Source organism: Pyrgilauda ruficollis, unplaced genomic scaffold, assembly GCF_017590135.1.
Source record: "Pyrgilauda ruficollis isolate IOZ18807 unplaced genomic scaffold, ASM1759013v1 scaffold8, whole genome shotgun sequence".
Classification (NCBI taxonomy): Eukaryota; Metazoa; Chordata; class Aves; order Passeriformes; family Passeridae; genus Pyrgilauda; species Pyrgilauda ruficollis.
The window spans coordinates 3,427,502-3,445,757 of record NW_024529932.1 but is presented as its reverse complement, the minus strand read 5'-3'; the positions used below and the strand labels follow the sequence as shown (position 1 = coordinate 3,445,757).

The 18,256-nt window shown below is 50.3% G+C and overlaps 1 protein-coding gene across 1 annotated transcript; it reads left to right on the top strand.

Annotated features, from left to right (window-relative positions):
- The first annotated feature begins 8,114 nt into the window (after positions 1 to 8,114).
- PDX1 (pancreatic and duodenal homeobox 1) lies at positions 8,115 to 12,928 on the top strand. The gene is made up of 5 exons (XM_041487120.1): positions 8,115 to 8,511; positions 11,155 to 11,539; positions 11,741 to 12,176; positions 12,289 to 12,515; positions 12,715 to 12,928. Exons 1-5 carry the CDS (start codon positions 8,115 to 8,117, stop codon positions 12,926 to 12,928), a joined length of 1,659 nt encoding a protein of 552 aa, XP_041343054.1.
- Positions 12,929 to 18,256: the final 5,328 nt, after the last annotated feature.

Below are 18,256 nucleotides of genomic sequence, written 5' to 3'. Positions count from 1 at the left end.
CAGCACATGGCCCAAGTACAAGCCACTGGATGGCAGGAGGGAAAATGGGACTTTCGCTTTGGTGAATTCTAATTTGGAAGCCTTTTCCACTTTTGTTGTAACCAGAATTGCTGCTAGTAAACTCCAGGGTAAGGAAGCAAAAAGGCCTTTGCACAGTATCTGCGGATGTATAATTCAACCACCTGGTGAGATGTTCAGGGTCCCAGGCACACACCTCAGGAGAGTCCAGATTTCTTCTTGTCCCCAGAGGTCCGGGCTGACCCATGGTATCCAGGCAGTACAAAGATCATGGCCAATGGGGGAATAGGGAGGGAGTGGCTGAGGGACATAAGAACAAGGGAAGGAGCCAGTGTGGACCCAACCTCCCCTGAGGGAAGCCTCTTGTGTCTCCCCAACCTGGGGAATGCCTTCCAGGGTCCCCACACCTTTGGTTCATGGAGTGTCTAAGTCTAACACTATAAAAAAGAAATCAGGAGCTTGGGTGAAACCCCGAGGAAGGGCACAGAGGGTGTTTGTGGTGTGGCCTCAACTCCACAAGAGTTTGTTTCCTTCTGCATCACTTCCACAGCTCTTGCTTGGCTCCTGCAAGGGCACCAGAGCCCCAGAGGATGCTGGCCCCATGTATCATGGCTCCAGATGGGAAGGAAATCCTAGAATGCCTTGGGTTGGGAGGGCCCTTAAAAATTTTCCATTTCCAACCCTCCTGCCCTGGTCAGATACACCTTTCACTAGAACAAATCCTTGGAGCTAATTCCACATGCCCCCAAAGCTAACGCTTCATCTCAGAAATTCTAAGTGTTAAATATATCTAGGCTTTGAAAACACACTGATATCAAATTTGAATTTAAAACAATTTATACATAGACCATAATAACATTTTAATGGGGAAAAAATACACAGTCATTTCAAGCTTGAGGAGTCTAAGTACTATGGGTTTGTATAAATGGCTGATATGTTATTTGTTTATTGGGCAATCTGCTTTTTTACATTGTTTGTCAGGCTATATAATTTTAGGTGAAAGCTTTTTAGCATGCTGCACCTGCCAGAAGAACTTTCTTAATACACAAGTTTCTGCTCCAGTGTGCATAGAAAATAGGCCACTAATTGCCTTCTAACCTGCTCTAGCACTGTTAACCAGAACCTGGTTGCTCTGTAAATTAGGCAACCATATTAATGGTGCTGCTGCACAAATCAGCTGAGCACTACATAGTTGATTTCGTTTGAGGTTCACAAGAGGATAATTTAGGTTAAGAGGCTGGTTTTGGCAACAGTAGCGCTCTTTTATTAAATTGTACATTTCCTAAACACAGTGGGGAACAGGAAGCAATCGCTTCATAGGATACTAAGAATGGGAGACCTGGAGTCTTTCACTGGGCTTATTTCTTGGGACAGGTTCCTTCCTTCCCTTGAGCCTGTGTTGATCTGCTCTGGATCCTTGGACGGCATATTACTCCAAGAGGAGGTCATCTTCTAGTTTGAGCTAGTGGTAGGACCATATGGCCCAGATGGCTGTGGGGTTTCTGAAAGCTGCTTTGCTACAAGGTGATGTCTCACTTCCTTCAGTTGCTATGATGAAATTACTCTCACAAAGGTTTCTGCAATGCCACGTGGATTTTATTGACTGTGAAAAACAGTTGTAGATGAATATAGGAGAACTGCCTCAAATCAAAAGATCTAATGGTCATGCCTGGCTAGAAACCCAGTGGCTGGGTGTTGCTGTGTTGTAGCTCACCGAGCGGTGTTTTAAGGCTCAAGCGCTCATTTGCTCCTTGACAGTGCATACACCAACTTTGTCAGAGGTCACTGCAGGCTGCCCAGAGCTTTTACTGAAACTGAAATGAGCTGAGTGTACCAAGTGTCTCATAACCCCTCTGCAAGCACTCAGTGCTTGCTAAGAGCCAAGTAAAGAGGTGCCCTCCCAAGGATCAAATGCCTGACATTTATTGGCATTTCTTACCAATAGGGAGAGACTCTGACCGTTCAACTTTCCCTTAATGTACTACAAGGCCAAACAGTCTCCTAAGTCACACCGAGTGTTTTCTGACTGCTGCTTTTTAAAGCCTTCTGTTATTCCCAAAGCTTGGACCAAATACTGAGTTAATGATTACTGGGTGAAGTTTCAGTGGTTATTTTGAGGGGACAACCTTTTCCAGCCTTCTGGACACCTGAGGCAGGACATTTAATCAATGTCTTTGTCCTTGTCAGCTGATGCATTAAATCAGGTGGTGTTCAGGTACATAAAATCATTTCAAGCATTGACAATGTGCTTTCCAGTGTGCAGGTAAGGAGCAATAAAACCTACATGCATCATTCAGAGAATAAAAATCAGGTCAAGTTTTCAATTAAATGTTCCAACCTATACCCATTATGTGTGTGCAGTTCATCATCCTTTCATCAAGATATTGGGTTTTTTTCTAGTCTTCTATGTAACTGTGGATTTAAATCACAGATTTATGAACTGGACTTGAATTGTGAATCCTATACAGAAATAAATATAGAAATACTGAACAGAAGGAGTATGCAAAATAAGGAAATTGATATATAATTAAGGGATTTGGAAATACTAGACGGAAATATAATTAAGAAGACTAGAACAGAGAAAGAGAAAGTGAAAGAGAAAGAGAAAGCAAATGAAAGAAAGAGGTGGAAGACAAGGCAAGGGGAAAGAAAGGCAAGCAGAAGAGTTTTGCAGATCAGTGGAAATATTCATAGCTACATGGATCCTTAATATGTCTAAATTGCACTTAAAACAGCATAAGTAAATAAGCAAAGCTAAGAGATGTTACACCTCATAGAAAATGTTTAAATTATTTTATATACAATGGAAAACAGTGGTCATTGCCACTGAGCAAGTGAGAAATCCATATTATTTAATTGGCTCCACATACTTTTGTCTTAATGAGTTATCTGTGAGAAAATTCTAGTTACTTTTCCTACATTTTTTAAAACATGAGAGGTCCAAAAAGTTTTCAGAGCGTGAATGTCTCAACTTAGAAAATATATCATTATTTCAATATTTAGAATTGAACCTGTGTAATGACTGAATGAGCCTGTAAGGTGTAGATGGATAAATTTCTCTTCCCTTCATGGATAAACATAAGAACTAGGCCCATTGCAGTGTATTACATAGGCAAGGAAATACAAGCAAGGAACAGCTTCAGCTGATACCACATCTATGTACTCTGTGACACAGCATTTTGTCTGCTGACCTCCTCCTCTTCCTCCCCAGGGCTCTTCTCTTATCTGCAGCAGGTTATAGACAAACTCAAGTAAAAGAATGCTGTGTTTGTTCTACTTTGCCTCTGTAGGTCCTTGAGTCCAAGACTTACTGTTGATTTTAGGGCACCCCTGCTCAGAGGACAGAGGGATGGGTTTTCTTGTGAATTTCTTCCTAGCACTTCCCTCTGTGGAGTTTGAAAGGTACACAGCACCTCCAGAGATTATGTGGTATCAGTTATAGAGGGAAGAATGAAATCTGATGCCTTGATTTCCAAACGAATTTCAGTCATTTCATAACCTTCTGAAATCCATGTTACATCAAGTGTCACAAGGCTAAAAGGTCTCCCCTAGCTCTTAGTGTTGACTTGAAGTGCTCAGAAGTGCTACTGGAGCTAAGAAAAAGCCTGTGTGGACAGCACTGGAGGGGGTCAAGACACTTCCAGAGCCCAGTTCTTGTGTCATTGGGTGTTCACAGCCAGACTCCCCAAAAGCTTCCCCTTCTCTTGAGAGTACCTTGAGCTGCTGCAGACCAGCTGCCCAGAAAAGAAAGGTGTTTGCTTTCTGGAAACCCATTCTGGAAAATTTTACCCAAGAGATTGACCAAGGTTATATCATGTCCCTTTGGTCAGCCCTGCTGGAGCACAGCCCAGGTCCTGCTTCCCTCTTGGGCAGAGGGATGGTGAGAGCACAGCCTCCCTCTCTCCTGGCCTCCAGACCCATATTTTTCACTGCGGGCAGGGAGTAGACTTCAAATGCTTTTCTCTGAAGGGTGTTCACCTTGTGTGTCTTTTGCATAAATCACCTTCTTCCTCTGTGCCCAGGGCTGGAGGATGGAGTGTGAGGAATGCCTCCCAGCTTTTCTCTGCAGGGCTCAATATCGCAGCTCTCCACACGATGCGCTCTCACTCAGTCCTCAGGTCCAGGCCAAGGATCTGCTTACTGTTGTGAACACATAAAGGACTTGGCTGCTGAGCTTTAAGATGTATCTGTGGAACCTGTGTGATGTGCAGCAGTTCAAAGTTTGATTAAATGTAGGCAGCTTTGCACAGAGATACTGGTCTGGAGAGACATCGGTGTGGGACAACATCCCAGCAGGAATTCTAACATACTTAAATCCAGCAAAGAAACACAGCAGCTAAGAAAACAGAGCAGGAAAATTCTGTGCAGGGTTGCTGTCTCCAAATCTCAGCTGTTCCTGTCCTCTACTCATTTGGGATCATCCATACACCATCACTTTTGCTTTCAGAGCCTTGCAAAGGAGGCAGTGATTCCACACCCTCCCTAGTAGTCATGGGCATCTACTGTGTGTCACAGTTTCCCAGCTTCACTTTACACCAGTCCAAACAATTTTAAGGAAAGTTTCCCTGCATGTTTGGTAAGAGGTAGAGATACAGAATGGAAAATTTCAGCTCAAATGGTTGAAGTCCAGCAAAATTCCAATGGACAAACAAAAGGGGAGGACTGTGGTGAGAACTGCCAGGTGCCACTTGCCTGGCCAGGTTCTGTCTGAGCCCCAAACCTCATGTGCCCCAAAGAGCCTGGGTCTAGGAGAAAAATCAAGCAGCTGGGGGATGTGAGGAGGAGTTCTTTCAGGCTGATGATTCTAGCCTGGATTCCTCCAGCTGTAACTTTCTGGATAAATAAATAAATAAATATACATATTGATATTTTTCTACTCCAATCTGGTATAGTAAACACTGAGTAGAAAACAGAAAACTGTGTGGGACAAACAACATGAAACAGCTGTGTTTCAGCAGGAAGGTTCACAGTATTCAAAAGTAATTCCTCAGCTCTTCTTACAAGACAGTGAAAGTATGCTTCCCTGGTCATAATGAAAGAATTAATTTTGGGAAAGATGTAAAAAAATTCAAAGGTGTATATTAGAAAGTCTAAAAAGAGACTACATATATAAACGTCTTTACTATTCGCAGATTTCCCAAGGCAAATTCCCTGTATATTTCCTGGACAAGGTCTTGTTTAAAATGGTTGCGTAAACATGTCTTCCCGCAGTTCAAGCTCTCTTCTCTCACACCTGCAGTGTGAAGAAGCTGATGTGTGGTGGGAAGAGCAAACTGAACCTGCTGTGTGCCAATGCTGAATCGCTTAGAGGGCTAAAAAAGCTTCTTGCCAAAAAAAAAAAGCTGATGAACCAGTCTTACTTTGGGGCAGGTGGAATAGTTTGTGCTCTCATTTTTATCGTTAGCTCTAAGGGGGAAAGACAGATTTGTTTTCACATGGTTATTGATTATTAACCAGCTTTGTGAAAGGTTACCTTTCTGCTAGATACAGCCATGGTGGGGGGTTAAAAATCAATCCCTGGGAAAGTTCTGTTTCCCAGTCACCTTCTCTCACTGAGGTCCCTTGCCATGGATAGAGTTTACACGTGTTGGTTTGAGCACAGATGGGAGAGAAAAAGAGATTATTGTGAATATGCTCCACTCACCTTCAATACTTCTTTTTTGTCTGAATGTGGATTCCAGAAAAGGGTTTGCACACTGCGAAGTCGTTAAGTATTATACAGACAGAGAAAATCTAACCAGACAACTTTAGGAAGTGGGACTGAACTATGCTCCTTACTATTGTATGCACACCCTACTGCAATTCTCTCAGGGATGCATATTGACCACTTTCAGGGACGGATTTGTGTCTGCAGAGCCCAGTTCCGGGGCAAGTGGGCCATTCCCGTCACTGGCCGTTCCCGTCATTCCCATCGGCCTCCTCCATCACCCATTTCCCACATCAAGTGGATCATTTCCCGCTCCGGTGGGATGCATTCGCTGCTCAGAAACTTCTCCTGGGAACCCTCAGCTGTGTAAGGACTCAAGCCAAGTATCAGTGATTGCATCCCAGGTCGAGGAGGCAGGCAGAGGTGACCCCTGGGATCAGACTCCAGCCGGGCTCACCTCCCTCAGGAACTCCGGGCTGCCGGACATCACCACCCCCAGGACGTGGCCGAGGTCCCCAGTGCCGGGATACCCTTTTCCTGCACTGCAGCTCGCCACCTTGTTGTCAGAACGGCAAAGCGTGCCCTTATCGCCTGTTCATGCAGGCAGAATGAAAGAGAATTAGCTCTAAATTATACGAAATTCATTTGCTTTGGATGGTGAAGTGTTTGCTCTGTTTAGAAACGTTCGTTATAGAGAAAGGACTGCATTAAGACACCGGGTAATGGTCCTCCCAGGAGATGAATCAATTTGCTCTGGGTTTTATGGCCTCGGTTTTGTTTGTCCGCGCCGGTTCCCCGTGGAAAACCCGGAGCAGTAAATGCTGCAGGTAACACATCTCTGGGGAAGGGGCTGTCGGTGCTGCTCTGGGGTCGGGGCACAAGACGTCTCCGGATCAAAGGACACCCGTGCCTGCAAGACACCTGAGTGGAGGCATCGTGAGCGCGGATGGGAGAACCACCACGAAGGGAGCCGCGCATCCCGCTGGCCGCACACTGTCTGCGAGCCCCGCCGGGCCGCCTGTCCTGCCCGGAATGCCAGGGGATGGAGGGGGCTGGTGCGGGGCGCAGGGAGCCTGAGCAGCAGCCATGTCTATCTGTAATTCCTGCTAATAAAATACTTTTTCACTATCCACACTATAATTGGTTTACAGCCTTTTTTGTTTATTTATCCATAAGAGCTGCTGTTAAATGGCTTGGGAAAGCAATCGCTTAATGGCTCAATATTGAATCAAAGGCTCAGTGTGCTTTCTAAGAGATGGGGGACCCGCGTGAGTCCAGAGCGGAAACTCAAAGCGTAATGGACTGGGCGGGTTTATGATCCCACGGAACAGGGCGCAGGAGCGAGGGATCGGGACCCTCCTGCCTCGCCGCTCAGGGCGTGCATCAGCACTGGCCGAGCCGAGCCGAGCCGAGCCGGGCCGTGCCGAGCCGAGCCGGGCCGGGCCGGGCCAAGTCGGGCCACTCGCACCCGCCCTACACAGGCCGAGGGAGCGCACCCCGACGAAGGCGGCCGGAGCGCCGGTGTCGGGGAAGCGGCGGCGGGAGGAGGAGGGCCGGGCGGAGAGGAAGCGTGCCTGCACCCGAGCAGGAGAGAGCGGCGGCCGGGCCGAGCGCAGGGAGGCAGGGAAATGATCTTTGTCCCTTTCGGTAGCTCTCCGCCTCCTCATAGCCTCGTCACCAAGTCAACCGGCACCAGCTCGGAGCGCATTATCTCCGAGGGTCAACACATTGCGGCCCAAGCCGCGGGGAAGGCTCCCAAATTTACCTCTTGGACAAACAATCCGCTGCCTATCGCTCGCTGTGGTGATAGCATTGTGGTCCCCCACCGGCCGGTGCTGGCCTTCGCCCAGGGCTCCGGGACACGGGTACCCCCGAGGGAGCGCCCTGCCCGTCCCTGGACACCCACATCCCTAGAGGAGATGCCCTCACAGCCAAAAGTGCCCTGTCGCTGAACCCCTCCAGGAGCCGAGTTTACCCCGGCCCTCCGAGGGTGTTCCTCCCCGGGGGTCACTGGGGGATAAGCAGCTTCTGGGCAAGCGAGGGGGACAGGGAAAAGATGACTTTAAGCACCATCCGTCCCGGAGCGCCCCGCGCATCGGCGCAATCCCCTGAGCCCCCGGCCGGCCCCGCAAGCCCACCGCCGCGGGACTCCTCAGCCCAGAGCAGGGAGCAGCACCCAGCAGAAGGGTCGGGGGTCTCGGGCTCGGCCCGGCTGAGGGGAAGGAAGGGGCTTGCGGGGCCAGGGCCACTCCGGGTGGCCTCCTACGGCCCGCGCCCCGCCCCGGAGGGTTGCGGGAGGGCTCACGTGGGGGAGAGGCGCCTATGGGGAGCCGGGCAGGGCGGTGGGGCCCGGCGGGGCCGCCAGCTGTCAAAGAGGCATCCCGGGCTCCGCCAGCGGGAGCAGCCTTATGTGTCCCTAAGCTGCGAAGCCCCCTTAGCCCCGCTCGCCATGAACACCGAGGAGCAGTATTACGCCTCGGCGCAGCTCTACAAGGAGTCGTGTGCGTTCCAGAGAGCCCAAGCGCAGGACTACAACCCCAGCCCCCCCGCCTGCCTGTACATGGGCAGGCAGCAGCAGACTCCTTATTCCAGCGCCTTAGGGGCTCTCGAGCAAGGCAGCCCTCCAGACATTTCACCTTACGAGGTGCCCCCCATCACTGAGGATGCCGGGGTCTCCCACCTTCATCACCATCACCACCACCACCCTCATCTTCCTCCTCCCCACCAGGACGCGCTGCCTTTCGCAGACGGGGCGGACACGGGGGCTATAGAGGAGCCCCGAGTGCAGGTGCCTTTCGCCTGGATGAAGTCCACCAAATCTCACGCCTGGAAGGGACAGTGGACTGGTAAGCCCCGCAGCATCCCTCTGCACCCCCCGCTTCTGTCCCACTCGGCGCTCAGTAACTCTCCCTTGCACCGGCCCTGCTCCCACCGCTCGGATGTCGTGTGGAGCGGTCCTGGAGGGTCGTTTCCCCTCTGCCAGCCTGAGCAGACCTGCTGCTCTAGGGCTGCTAGTGTTGCGTTGAACGCCGGGGAGAGAGCCGGCGCTCCGGTCCCGCCGGCGGGCTCACCGCTCCCTGCGCCTCGGCAATTATTAACGAATTATTTTTCACCAATTAACTAATTATGGCCAAGCCAGGAAGTCGTGACACCTCCCGGGAGCTGCTTCCTCGGGCAGCACAGGGTCCCCGCGGGCGCGGTGAGCTCCGAGCGGGGGCCGGGTGGCGGAGGCACCTGCGAGGTGGAGCGGGCGGGGAAGTGGCAGGAGGGCAGGCGGGAGGGGACAGCCCCCCTGCCCCGTGTCCCCGCGCCCACCGTGCGGCCGCGGAGCAGCCCCCGAGCCCTCAGGGCAGCCGCCGAGACCCTCTCATCTGCCTCTCGTCTCTCCCCGGCGCAGAGCCCATCTCCCCTCCTGCCCCCCTCTATCCCGCTCCTCCTGCTCCCCGGCGGGTTTTAGCCACAAATGCACCTCTCCGAGTGAAAAAAAACAGGGCACGGAAAACAATGCACAAACGAAACAGAGGTGCCAGTGAGGGGCAGAAACTCTATCTAGGCAGAAAGTTCCGCTGCCCAACAATATTTCTGTCTCTGCCGGCACAATGTTATCGTGTCCTGCGCCTCCGTCACGCCTATACGGCAAATATTATATTAATGGCTTTGTTCAAATAGACAGTTGGAAAAAGGACCGGAGTATTAAAATCTCCACGAAACAGTTTGGGAATTGCATGGGGCAGGCCGAGGGGGAGGGAAGGACAGGTGGCGGTCCCCAGTGTCCCTAGAGGCGCATCCGCCCACAAAGGTAGAAGAGAGTGCTGTCCCAGCGCGCGGACACGGCGGCAGGGATGGTGACAGGGCGGAGGTGGGGAGAGGGAGAGAGAAAAATCAAGTTGTTTTCCGTGAGTTGAGTGAATTTCGGGAATAATAATAATAATAATACGCCAAACTTTTGAATTACACCTCTTTTTTTTTTTTTTTTTTTTTCTCTCTTTCTCCTGTACCCGAAGAATGACAAAAATAGCAGGAAAGTGAAACTTTCCCCGTGGAAGCCTAAAATCCTTGCCTGTTGTCCCCAGCCCTGGCGGGAGGAGCAGGCAGGGGCCGTGCACGGCCCCGTCGGTGTGATGTGAGTGCAGGGTTCCTGCCGGAGGAAGAGAAGGGTGCACCGCGCTGTGCCGAGTGCGACAGAGCGCTCACAGCCAAACGCCGGCGTATTTTGTACCGTGTATGTGGCAAACGATATGGCCCGACGGTTTCTTTTTTATGGAGACCCTTGGGATTTAGTGGAGGCTGCGAGGCTTCGCGCTGTTGCCAGGACAGAGCGCCCAGGGAGGCCGCGTTGGGCCCGGCCCGGTGGCGCACGCCGTGCCCGGCCCCGGGCTGCTCTGCCTTGTCCCGGAGCCCGACCGACCTCGGCCCTCCACAGACCCCGGCCGTCCCGCTCCAAAAGTAACAAAACAAGGGTGTTTTTTTTCCAGATACAAACTCATGCATGCATAGGCTTAGATTTACCAGCATTTTTATACATATATACATTGATTTTAATATTTATTTATACACGCACATAGGTATATACACATCACTACGCAAACATGTGTATTTAAATATATATTTTAAATACATATATAAGTTTTATACATAGGTTTACATTTACAAACACCGTATATGTAAATACAGAATCATGGGAATAGGAAGATGAGCTGTGGGAGAGTCCACGTATCTCTCTTGAAATTATTGTTTCATCCTGGCTGTTTAAAGCACCGTTCCCCGCAGATGATATCAACCCCAAAAACGTTCCCAGAGGGAGGCTGGCACTGGCAAAGGCGGCTCTGAGTTTCCGTGCCCACCTGCGGCCCTTCTCGATGTGCCTGCCAGTACTGCCCGTGCCCCAGGGCCCACGCAGGACTGCGGCGGCCGCGCTGGGAACGGCGATCCCGCTGCTGCCGCCTTTTACGGGAACAAGAATCCCAAAGTTTCATCAGCTTGGCGAAATGGAGCGGCTGCGGTCCAACTCCCGGCCCGACCCGGCAGACCCACTCATTATAATGATTATTTTTGCTTTGTTTTAGAGAGGTTTCTTTGGTGCGTTGGTTTTCTTGGAGTTTTGGTTTTTAATTATTTTTTGAAAATTAATTTTAACCCGAACGTGAACAATTGCGGCCCTGGATCCGGGAGACTTTCTGAGCTTTCAGTGTCACGCAAACCGTGGCACGTGTGTTTCTCCCTCGGCTCGAGAGACGGCTCTTCCCTGAAAACCCCATCCAAATCATTGCTAAAAAATATTAAATTACTGTAAAATAAAATAACAGCAGCGCTGACTGCTGCCAGCAGCACCACCTCACTCTGCCCAGCAGGAGAGCTCCCCGAGACTCCCCCTCACCCCCTTGCTTCTCCCCGCGTATCCTCCGCGCCGCGCAGGGGTCGTGGGACGTGGTCCCCGCAGCCCGAGGGGGCGGCCGGGCGGGCCCAGGCTGACTCTCGCTTCTCTCCAGGTGGATCCTACATGGTGGAACCGGAGGAGAACAAGCGGACGAGGACGGCGTACACGCGGGCGCAGCTGCTGGAACTGGAGAAGGAGTTTCTCTTCAACAAGTACATCTCCAGGCCGCGGCGGGTGGAACTGGCTGTCATGTTGAACTTGACCGAGAGGCACATCAAGATCTGGTTCCAGAACCGGCGGATGAAGTGGAAGAAAGAAGAAGACAAAAAGCGAGGGGCGGGCAACAGCAATGACCCCGAGCAAGACTGCGTTGTGTCCTCTGGGGAGCTCCAGACCAAGGAGGATCTCCAGCCATGCCCAGCCGGGAACCTTCCCTCGGGAGCCTCCAGGGACCTCCTCGCCCCCAGCCTAGCCCCCAGAAGGCAGCAGGACTCTCGGTGAGCCGCGGGGAGCTCCACGGCCCGGGACGAGGAAAAGGATGGGACATGGAAAAGAGCCGAGAGGCTGGCGCCAGCTTCTCTCTGCCGTGCACTGCCGTGCCGTGCCGTGCCGTGCCGTGCCGTGCCGTGCCGACCCACTCGCGCCTTCCCCCGGGGAAACGCGGTGCCTCCACTCCGAAACTCGCGTTCTCCGGACAGTAAATGTAAGATGCCCAGCTGTGACGAGGAGAGGCTCGCTGCGGGCGCTAGCGCCGGGGAGGCCGCAGGGAGCCGCCGGGATGGCGGGGAGCTGGGCCCCGCTCCCCCGGGCCGCCCGCGCCTCAGCGAGCCCTACGGGATAGCTTCCCCCGGGGAAGGTGGGTGTCAGGCGGCCACCCCGGGTGTGTGCCACCCCGGGTGCACGGAGAGGTCTGGAAAGCGGCGGAGAGGCGAGCGCACGCTGCCTTCCTCGCCGCCGACAGCTGCTCGGTCGGAGCGCGTCCGTCGGTCCACAGGCGCGGACACGGACGCGAGTATCCCGGACCATCCACGGGCTGGCACGCCGCCGTCCCCGTCCATTCCAGTCCCCCAGGGCATCGGCTCTACCGAGGACTCTCTCAGGACTGTTACTTACTTCTTCGGAAACTGGAACCTGGTTTCTTTCGTTTTCTTTTGCTTTTGGGAAAGAAAGGGGGGGGGAAAGAAATAAAACGAGAGAAAAAAAAATTTAAATTAGAAAAGATAACGCCCACGTGTCCTGTGGGCAGGATTTGTCTCCCCCGATGACCGGCACAGATAGCCAGATCCTCCTCCAGCGGCTGCGGGGACCCTGCGCTGCTGCCCGCGGCTCCGCGCCCGTCCGGGCTCCGCGGGACTCCGCGGCTCCAGGGCTGCGCTCGCCTCTTCGAGGGGTGAATGCGAGCCCGGGGATGCAGCAGAAAAAGTCGCGGGTGCTCTCCGGGCGGCGAGCAGACAGACAGATATATCTGGGGGGGTAGGGCTGGTCCCAGGGACATTGTCCTTTGGGAAAAAGCTCCTGCCTCTCTTCCAACGCTTTCGCAAGCTCGAAATCTGCCTTGGAGAGGAGAAACCTCTCTGGGGCATGAGCTCCTGTCCCGGTGTGGTTTTGCTCTGCAGACTTGTTTTTACACCCAGCAGAGGCTGGGGGCCGGCTGTCTCCCGGGGCACTGCAGAGCACAGGGGACTTTTTCTGGGCGCTATTTTTCGGGCCGGCCCGGTGTGCGGGAGAGCTCGGCTCCTCCGGGCTGGAGCGGGGAGAGAGCCCGGCCGGGGCTTCCCTGCGGGAAGACGGGCAGCGGAGTCCGTGCCGGCCGCCCCGGGCCCGCCTGCCTTTCCCGCTTCCAGGAACGGCTTCCCCGTCCCGACAACGGCGGGGACTGCAACTAAGCGGGGAACAATTCACAGCCGAACTAGGAACAGAAAACACCGGCTGGAAGGAAGCAGGAACTGTCCGGCTTGCTGGCGGTCAGGCAGATCTTCCCTCTTTCCTCGACGGGAAGGTTCCTGCCTTGTACTCGGCAGCAGCAACCCTTCGAGCATCCCTCGGGGACCGCCACGCGCTGCCGGCCCAGGAGTGCCGTGGGAGGAGGAAAATGAGGACGACCTGTCGCACCCTGGCCAGAGGATGTTCCCAGTCCCTCGGCTGAAAGCGAGGGGGAGAGCAAATAGCTTGGCACAGCTCTTTGGGGTTTTCTCGTTTTACATGGAACTTCTAACACTAAAGTGGAAACTTGAACTAAAGGTGTAATTTGCCTATTGCTTTTCTTTCCTCCGGGGACATTACTGTCTATGTGCAAACAGGACTATTTCTGGTAATTTTTCTTGCAAGTTGCCTGAAAAATTTATCATCCAAGTCTGTATATCCTTATTCATCAAAATGCAGTCAATGAGTGAGAACTGTTACTAATCATTATATGAGCAAAATTCAAATAAAGCTGTTCTGCTTAAGAAGCAAAACACCATATTAATTAAAGTAATATTTCTTAAACTTTTGGGGGACATGAAGCCATGTTTAAACCTCAGAACTTTTAATCCCTATTCATTAGCATTAACCTTTCACTGGTAACATGAAGTGGAACAATTTCCACCTACCTTTTACAATGTCTGCCACAGACATTACAATTCGGGAGTCACTGTAAAAACAGATCCAGCTGAAGAAAGGACAACTTTCACACAAAATACCTCAATTTTATTCTAAGATTTGTTGAGCACATTGCCCTGGCTGAGCAGCATACATGGTAGCTGAAACCTTGCCTGTCCTTTCTTTAATATAATGCATTCAGGTTTGATTTTCTTTGTGCATTGCTCTGAAAACAAAAAACGTGCACAATTAATGGGAATTGTTTGACTACAGTGCCAAGGTGTTTTTATTAGTAGAAGCAGAGTCAGAACTGCGTGGTTTAGTTTTAATGAATAAAGTATTTTTCTTCTAAGAGCTGACATAGTTTATTTGTTTAGCACTTATATTTATATATATATATAAACACACAATTTTTACAACTGCACCAATGGAAAAATTAACAGTAACTAAATCAAGGCAGCTCTGGGACCTTGTAGAGCTAAAGATTCACGGTAAATTCACCTGACAGAACAGCCAGCCCTACCCAGTGCTGGGGAAAGGTAAGGCTGACCTGGAGAGTTATAAGGCCACTGAAGTACTTGAGCCATCACCTCACTGAAACCAGCTGTCCAGATATATCCATCTACCTAGGAGACACCTCTCCTTATGAAATAGTTTATGACTTATTTGTAATCACCTTTAACCCTAGGATAGAATATCCATAAAACATTATAAAACTACTTTTAAAATCAGACAAGAGATAATGAAGCATGAGACATCTTCTTATTTCCTTCTTGGGCAATGGTGAAATCTTTTAGGCATGTGTGGGAGAGGTATGTCCTTCAAAATTGTATGTGTTCAGTGTTAATTATTTTAAGGAAAAGCTGAGCAATATTTGGGGCAACTTTCCTGTCCCTGGGTGCACTTTGCCATGGCATCCCCTCCATCAGGAACTATGGAGACATCACTTCTGTCTATGGCTCCAGGGAAGATAGTGAGGCTGTGCGTCTTGACTGAGCTTTGCACAGACAACACCTTTGCTGCTCCTGCTTTGCTCAGATCCATCCCCAATGCTGCAGGGAAATCGTTCTTGTCCTGCTTCTGCACTACTGACTACTTCTGCACTACTTTACATATTAGCACAGGCAAACCATGCAAACACACATGCACACACACAGCTTCCAAAAAACTGTGACTCAGAAAGGCAATACTTTTTCTGCTTTCTTCTTCCCTGGATGGAGATAAGAATGGCCAGATTTCCAGGATATTTTTTTTATAGTAATCAGTAAGAAATCTAGGGAGGACATGAAATGAAATGAAATGAAATGAAATGAAATGAAATGAAATGAAATGAAATGAATGAAATGACAATGAAACGTGGAAACAGTGCAGTGTTAGTAATGAATGTTATCTACTTTCACCTATCCCCTATTTACATTCATTTAACATTTAACATTTATCATCACTGCTCCTGTCTCACTGGCTTCCAGCACCTTTTCCAGTGTCTTTCTGTGCACTATGCCAGCAGCAATATGTCCCAGCAGTGCTTTAACTGCAAGTGCAAAGAACGATGGAGCAAAGGGGAAGTGCTTGGAGGCAAGGCTTCTCCTAATCTCTCTACATGTCCTCTCCTCCTACCACTTGCTGTCCTGGTATGCAGCTCCTCTGTTCCCCAGTGCTTTTGGGATCACAGCACATGCAGGAACAAATAAAATGCAGAGGAAATGAGCTGAGTGCCTCTCTCCCCAGCGTGCCTCGGTGATGAATCAGGCCTGGCCAGCCTCATTCATGGAATAGGAAACTCAAACACGTGGTTCCCCTACTATAAGGTCTGACGCACTTGCTGCCTCATATCAGGGCTTGTTCCAGAAATCATTTGCTTCCAGCAGCAGCAACACTGCAAGGAGGAGAGGCTGCACTTGTGCTCCTTCTGCATGAGGTGCCTTTAGGCATATTGAGAGGAACCCTGATGTCTGGTTCCATCCACCAGGATTTACTGGTCACAAGACACAGGTGCCTTTGCAAACAGGCATATTCTTCACAAACAAGCCAAAAACAGATTGAATGGGAAGAAACTCTGGAGATGTAGGTGAGCTGGACCAACAAGGCAAGAAGATTGCAATGACCACTGCAAAAGCAATGCTTTTGCTAAGGAGCATTGGCAAAGACGGGGTTGCTTTGTCTCATAGCACAGAACAATGGAAACTATAAGCTGCTGACAGTGGCAGCTTCATTTTCTCCCTGTTCTTTGACCCAGGAGGAGAAAAGCATCTGCTCCAAGAACCCTTGGCAGAGTGATTTAAGATTCAAAAGTAAAACACATCCATCAGCAGAGAAAGCAGAGGGTGCAATGGTTTGTGTCTCCACTCCCAGGGCTAGACTTTGTGGTGGATGCTGGAAGAGTTGTCTTCAAGAAAGATTGGTAGCACTCTGGTGTTCTGTTTGAGCATGGGCAGAGTGTGCCATTATGTATTCAGCTGTGCCTGCTTTGGACATTCCCTGCAGACCTCAAAGCAGAGGCAGGCAGGGATTAGTGACTCCCCTGCTGTAAGAAGAAATCAGAAACAGGGCATGGAGCTCCCCTTGTAGAGAACACAGGGTACCCACAGCCCTTGCTGGCAACCCAAGCTCTCTCAGGGCCAAGGTGGAGCCAGGGGAGCTATACCAGGACCTGGGCTGTGCAGAGACTTGTGTTTGAACACCAGTTCCCTGGGCCCAAACCCTTCTCCAGAGAAAAGCAAACAGTTGCCTGTTGGGAGCCTCAGCTGGGTGCGGCATCTCAGGGCTCCCAGTCGTGTTTTGAACACAAACCCTCCAGGAGAGGAGGCTGCACCTCCCTGCAGCAAGCAGTAGCAAAGCAGCCCCCTTGCATTCTGGCTTTTAACAACTTTTCAGCACAGCAGCTCGAGTCCCTCTGATTCAAACACGTGCCTCTCACTCCCTGCCAGGATTCCAGCCAGGAGAGCTGCTCTCTCATCTGGAATGCCCTCTCTCCTTTTCCGCTGCTAAGCCCTTGGTGGTGAGTCAGTATTTGGCTAAGGGTGAGACTGCATGAGGTGACATTGCTCAAGATAAGGTGGCAGAACAGCAAGTCCTGTTTTGGCATTATTTTTATTTTTGATCCATCCTGTAAGCTGAATTTTTATCCAAAAAACGAAAACTGTCCTAAAAGGGGTGGGGAGGGGGAAATCCCTTTTACTTCAAAGGCATCAAATCCTTTGCCCTGGGATGGATGTGATAGAACTTGTTGTTAAAGCTAGGCTGGTTCCTGAAATTGTGATTGAAAACCTCCTCATAACTTCACACTCTGCTGCCACATCACTGCTGGTTTGTTATATTTACCCCACGCACTTTAGTGAGACAGTTTCACTTCAAACAGAAAGAGGTACATCTGATGGCCACTGTGCAAGAGAGCATTTCAAGCTGTGCATGAGGTTAGGTGGAGGTAAAGGAAGAGCAAAGAGACATAAAATGTAGAGCTGCATGACCCTTTCACGACAACGAAGAGATTCCTTAGGAGCACCCCTGAAGGAGCCAAAATAGAGCTGAAACTGGAACCACTGAGCTTTCTACTCTTTCTACTGCTCAAAGTAAGATCACTTCAGACATGTTGTTATTTTCTGTTCAGCAAGGGCTACATAACTGCAGATTTCACAATCTTCTCTGTTCCAGTGCATCATTACTCCCACCATGAGTACATTTTCCTAGCATCCAACCAGTCTTACATATTGCAGTTAGAGCCTATGGTTTCTTGCCCTAACAGCAAGGAGAGGACAGTGTACTTCTCTTTAAAACAGCCTCCCAAGAAGCCAAAGGAAAAGTTTTGGTGAAAAGAGAATTAATTTTCCGGGCAATTTCTGCCTTATTAGAGACTTTTAAGAGAAATTACCAAGAGCAGATTCCCAGAGCTCAAATGCAGAAGCTGGACAGGATGGGCCTGCAAGGCAAGTAGAGGAATGGTACTCCAGAGAGCAATGGAAGGCAACACTGTCAGAGGGTGGACAGCCAGAAGGATGAGCTGGCACTGAAAGCAGGAGGGGTCAGAAGAGAGGCAAATGAAGGCTGAAGCAGCTGGTTTGTTATGGGGAGAAGCCAGAGCGAGGCTTTAATGGAGAAGGGTGAAGAAAAAGGTAACTGATGTAATGCCAAGACCTCAACAGCTACAGGATTATGACACCAATGAGGTCATTAGCTGGGAATGCCATTTGGCTTCTAGGGAAAAGTCATGATACAGAAACCAGGTGTTTTGTGTGTTTTACTTAGCTGTTAATTGCAGCTTGCACCTTCCTTGTAGAAGCTTAATTCCCCCTCGTAATGTGATGGAGTTTTCTCACTTGTCTCCACATTCCTCCTGGTCCATACACTAAAGGAAAGTGTTGTGATTCTGGCAGAGGTTTCCATTTAATGCAGTTGCTCTGCAGCAGTGTTTATTCACTGTTATATGTAGGGTTTGTTCCAGCTGTTCCTGCTTATGACAAATCAGGTACTTAGAGTCCTGCTTGCTCAGAGCTCTAAGTCAAACTCTGTCTTGGCAAAAAATCTTACAGACCTGCCTCACAGTTCCTGTGAAAAATAATCCAAATACATTTAGATGCAGGCACTGGAAATTGTCAGAAAATCTTCAGAGATGTGGGAGATAAAAACCCATTTAGGGT

Excerpts from the sequence above, each read along its gene's own strand:
- PDX1 (XM_041487120.1), top strand. The coding sequence starts at position 8,115 with ATGAACACCGAGGAGCAGTATTACGCCTCGGCGCAGCTCTACAAGGAG. Across the intron at positions 11,540-11,740 it reads AGAAGGCAGCAGGACTCTCG|TAAATGTAAGATGCCCAGCT; the intron begins GTGAGCCGCGGG and ends TTCTCCGGACAG. Across the intron at positions 12,516-12,714 it reads AGACAGATATATCTGGGGGG|AGCACAGGGGACTTTTTCTG; the intron begins GTAGGGCTGGTC and ends GGGGCACTGCAG.